General features: G+C 37.1%; 1 protein-coding gene across 1 annotated transcript; it reads left to right on the plus strand.

The window, feature by feature from the left end:
• The first annotated feature begins 275 nt into the window (after positions 1–275).
• LOC117112532 (octopamine receptor-like) lies at positions 276–2,462 on the plus strand. The gene has a single exon (XM_033255614.1). The coding sequence runs from the start codon at positions 500–502 to the stop codon at positions 1,439–1,441; it is 942 nt and encodes a 313-aa protein (XP_033111505.1). The 5' UTR covers positions 276–499; the 3' UTR covers positions 1,442–2,462.
• The last annotated feature ends 3,237 nt before the right edge of the window (positions 2,463–5,699 follow it).

Genomic DNA, 5,699 nt, shown 5'->3' on the forward strand with positions numbered 1-5,699 from the left:
GGGGGGGGGGGGGGCCGGGCCCCCCGGCCCACGGTTCCGCCGGCCATGGGCCCAATAATGTTCAGGTTACTGTTGAGGTAGTAATTATGATGTTGCACATTGAAAAGGATAGAGTAACGGTATCTAAAAATAAAATAACATTTTACGCTTACTGACGAATAAAGTCGCCAATGCAATGACTATTGACCTAACCAGGATACTAGAAAGAAACTCACTCCGTTCGACAACAGAGTTAATTGATTGCAGGATGTAGGCATTTAAATCCTAAACGTTTACATTGGCTGTCGGTTCTTCCTTGTCCGAGTTGGCTATTCCTTTCAAATGATGTTCGAAAAAACCGTGTTCGATTTATTTGATTTTATTACCATTTGATTATTAATTAGGAATTAAGATAGCAAGACTGAAGTTCAAGGTTGGATCAAGCCAGCTCCACTCGGATTCGAATAATATCTTCGGATCCATGGGATGTTAATTAGGCCTATACCTCTATAATCTGAAGATGAATACAACGGCCGAAGAATTAGCGGTTTTCAGTTTAATTTTCAGGACAGCTATTATGATCACATTTTTATTGCTGGCTGTGGTAGGTAACTCGTTGACACTTGTTATACTCTGCAAAAAGAAATCACTTCGCACGAAAACGTCTGTGTTTGTTGCCAACCTGGCAGTAGCAGACCTTTTGAGCGGACTTTTGATTATGCCCGTTGTAACTGCGGCTTCTATTGCAAATGAGTGGCCATTTGGAGACGCCTTTTGTCAAGTTTCTGCATTTCTTACTGCGCAATTATCCCTAACAAGCGTCACGACTTTGTGTGCTGTAGCAATAGAGCGATACCACTCTATCGTCAATCCGTTGACTTATGAATCAAAAATGTGCACAAGAAATGTCATTATTCTTGTAACTTGGACTTGGTTTCAGCCATTTATTTTTGCAATTCTACCTATATTGGACTGGGGGAGTTATGTTTACGTTCCGTACGTCTTTGGGTGCATTACCCCTTGGGGAGATTGGCCAGCTTTTACAATATCATTGTTCACCGTATGTTTATTCATTCCATATACTATAACTGTAGCGGCATATTACCACATTGGTAGAATAACTTTTCGACACTTAAGAGAGATAAGTAAGTACACCCTTACTGGCACATCAACGCTAGGATGTGAGCGATCCCGTCTACTAAGATTAGAGATTAAATCTGCATTGGTGTTCGCTATCGTTATTGGCACATACACATTATGTTGGTTGCCATGGCAAATTATGATGATCTGTCAATTGTTTAGCGTAACTTTACCAAATGAGTATCTAACAGCGGCAGCATGGATGGCTTTGCTAAATTCATCGTGCAATCCTATAATCTACTGCTTAATGAATAGACATTTCAGAAATGGATTAAAAAATTTGTTTGCAGGCATCGTATTTCGCTTTAAAATGAAACTTTAAGACATGACCATGATTCTTTATAACTTTGTACTGTTTCAAATACTGAGAACATTAATTTCATATCGTTATTTGGACACTTAATTATTTATTTTTATGCTAAGCATTTTTAACAGTGGCACTGTTATATATTATTGTTATATACAGTTATATATACATTTCTGTAAGTACAGCTATAGTAAGTGGGCCTTCGTGGCTCTATCTTAATTCGGCGAGCATTGTTACGGCTATGACGTACTTGTGATTATTCTTACAGCAGGATGAATACACAAATAGACTTAACCCTGGTTTCCACCGCTATCGCCGACTTCTTTGGCGACGCTGAGTCAGTTATAAAGCTTGGTTTCCATACAATCGCTCACCCTATCGGCAACAGTCGGTGGAGGGCAGGGGTGGATATCCTCTCAGACCCCACTAACTTTAAATCATGTATCCGTGGAATGGGGTGGCAATTTCAATACCAAATGTTTTAAGCGCCCCCCCCCCGGTTCCCAAACGGCCGGACCACTTTCAAAATGCTTCCGACGGCTATGAGACGAATCAGGGTGCATTGCTAGCTACCCCGACTCATTCGGGAAGGCACCCCGATTCGTCTGCACTCTGCAACGCAAATCGGCAAGGTTGAACAAGCTTCCCGACAAATGTCGGCGACTGTTGCCGAGTTGCCGATAGGGTGAGCGATTGTATGGAAACCGAGCTTTAAGAAGCGTTCCCGATTGCGTCGGGAACACATACACAGTGCAAGGGTGCAGTGAAAACGCTGTTAGCGACTGTGTTGCGATTCAATGGAAAACAAGCTTCAGTGACGTCGTTAAAGAAATAACAACACAATACCACGATTTGGCTCAGCGGTTGTGGTTCTGCTTCTCAACTTTGGGGTCGGAGGTTCAATCCCTCGCTGTGCATTTCGGTTGTGTCCAAGGCACTTCTCCTATGGTTGCCTCTTTCCACCAAGGAGTACAAGTGGTTATGAAACTTAATGCCAAAAAGAAGAAAAAAAACAAAACAAAACAAAACAAAAAAATCCAAAGAGTTTGTGGTAAGCTGTAAGGAAGTTAAAACAGAATTTGAACCACTCTCTATTGAAGATAGTAATATTGACTGTGTTTCCGTAACTAAACTTTTCGGTCTAATTTAAGCAGCAAATTATGATGGCAACGTCATATTGATAATATCGCTAAGAAGTCTAAATTCTAAATTATTTTTTCTTAGACAATTAACAAGTTCAGGTGTTGAAAACCATGCATTAATATCTTTGCTTTATAAACAAGACATTAGACCTGTATTCGAATACGCAGTGCCAATATGAGGCGCAGTCTGAATATTACTAAGGACCAGTCTTAACAACTTGATCGCATTCAGCATAGAGCCTGCAAAATAATCTTTAACAAAACTTGTACATGAGATGATGACCCTGTTATTCCACTGACTGTAAGACAGTGGCGACGTTACGGGGTTGGGGGAGGCTAGGCAGGGCTACAGCCCCCCTCCCCTCGGACCACTTTCGAAAGGTTATTAGCGACGCCCGACCACGCCCACTTCTTCTCGTCAGGGACATCAGCCCTTCCGCCGGGGACCTTGGACCCCCCCGGGGAAATCCTGGCGCCGCACTGCTGTAACAAGGGACAACCTGGCAGGGCATACTTCACCAAGGTTAAACACCCGGGATATGTACTGCATAATTTGCTACCTGATAAGACAAATATCAACTCTAACCTTTGAGCTCCTAGTTCAAGTTTCCAAAAGTCAGAACAAAGCGGTCCCGTGACTATATTTTAATCATTGGGTATTTGCCAAGCGGTGAAGTCCCCTCCCCGAGTTACCCCCCAACCGAGTTACCCCCGAGTTCCCCCACCCCAAAAAAGAAAAGATATACCCTGTAGCTTTATTCAGTTTTGTACTCAGTACAATTGCCCATTTGTATGTCTCCATTATTTATGCCCCTTTTGATTGTTTTTGTCTTTCAAGTTTTGTACATTTCCGCCATCGTGTTGACATTCAATATTTCGACATTAATTATGTCATCATCAGGAATAATTCCTGATGATGACATAATTAATGTTGAAATATTGAATCCCAACACGATGGCGTGCATTTCAATACTTGGAGTACGTATTATACTTTCTTATCTGAGATTAATCAGTGGACCTTTCGGTTTTTGTACATTTTCCTTTTGTATTTTTGATGTTGTAACGTGTCCTGTTTTCTTATTTTGACCAATTTAACTAGAGTATTTAAAATATTTTAAAGATTTTTAATATTATTAAATTGAATTATTCTGTACATTTTAAATTTTCCTTAAATTTGCAATAATGTTATTTTGAATCTTGAAAAACGTTATGGAATTCTCCCCCGGAAACTGAGTATGTGTTGCGTATGTGCTTGATCCAGTGACCGGAGGTAATAATGTGAAGCGCTTACAGGCCTTGGTGGAAGCGCCATAATTCTAACATTATTAATAATAATAATATTATTATTATTATTATTATTATTATTATTATTATTATTATTATTAGAACAGTTTCTTACAACAATAACGGAAGACAACTGAGCTGTTAAACTTACAAGTGAATACTCCTTTAGTAACTCATTATGAGTGAGTTAATGAATGTGCTTTTTTTTACTGGTTAGTTTAAGATATTGAAAAGTGTATTAATTTTTTTTAATGACTTTGAATGTGGTTCTGTATTATTTTTTTATATTGTACATGTTAACAGTTCAAAAAGTGTACATCCAATAGATTTGATTTGATCTTAATTGTAGGCTTATTTAATCTTATTAATGTTAGTATTATTATTATTATTATTATTATTATTATTATTATTATTATTATTATTAATGTTGTTCTTATGAATTACCGTATAGTATTAGATGACAGTTTACTTAGCATTTTAATTGTTGGCTTACTTAATCCTATTAACGTAATAATAGTAATAACAGTTGTTGTTGTTGTTGTTGTTATTATTGTTATTATTATCGTTATTATTAATATTATTATTATTATTATTATTATTATTATTATTAATTAGGGCCTATTATTACTACTACTGTCATTAATGTTGTTCTTATGAATTATATTATTATTATTATTATTATTATTATTATTATTATTATTATTATTAAAGTAAGTAGTTTAAGATTATATGTTTTGTGTATCGTATCCTGGGCACATAAGAATAACATTTGGGTTTCAACTGAATTGATAACCCAGGTTAAACAATAAATGAATGAATAAATAAATAAATGATGATATGATAGGTGGTAACAGGAAAGTTTGTGTACTTTAACTTTCTGTGTAGTATTCAGGATGTAAGTTAATCCCGTTAAGCCTACGGAAGGATGTTCATCTAGCCGATAATGGTATTATATTTCTCTTAAAGAATCACCTCATTGCATTACTATTAGCTGGTATTTAATTATCCTGCTGTAGGTTTGTTTTTGTTTCATATGATGTACGGTAATTCCAAAATGTTATTTTTGAACTATAACACCGTTATTATACTAAATCCTATCGCAGCTATATCTCTGTTGGATGTTTCTATTATAAGAAACATGATTCAACATGTTACTTTCATTTCCTGCTTGACCCGTCAAATTCAGGATTTCTATAATGGGATTTCTGGCTATGGAAACCGGGGATTCCCCGATAAAGCCTGGTTTCCATAAAATCGCTAATTTTGCTACTCTTTCACATTGCATTAATCAATCAATCAACCAATAAATCTGGTTATTTATATAGCGCCTTCCCTTACAGATTCGAAGCGCTGTAAATTTTCCATTGTCATTAGGTCCGCCTGCTTAAGTGTTGCTATCAACTTATTAGAAAATACATCAGTGGTGCACACAAAAGTGGTACATCCAAATTGACAATCTCAACAAAATAAACAGACTTATAACTAGGCATACTTAAACACATTTTTGAAAAACAAGTTCTCGAAAGCTCCGATGTGATTGTGGTGGCCCTAACGCCCATACAAACAAGATCAATTAATCAATCAGCCGAGTGATTCTAGTGGCCTTAACGCTCGCCCATACAAAGAAGATTATTTAATCAATCAGCAGGGCACTCCTGAGCTCCTCAGCCTGACTTAAAAGATTTGTTTAAGTCCGGCTCCCGAGGTAAAAAAAACACCTTTTGATATGTTGTACAACTGATTTTTCTAAGACACAAAACAGTATAGGCCCATTTGACGAAAAACCTGGGAATGAGATATATATTTTTGAATATTTAAACTGAGGGAAAAGGTGGAAAGGGGTGATA

Source organism: Anneissia japonica, unplaced genomic scaffold, assembly GCF_011630105.1.
Source record: "Anneissia japonica isolate Jap-2015-1 unplaced genomic scaffold, ASM1163010v1 scaffold2991_len510020_cov192, whole genome shotgun sequence".
NCBI classification, from domain to species: Eukaryota; Metazoa; Echinodermata; class Crinoidea; order Comatulida; family Comatulidae; genus Anneissia; species Anneissia japonica.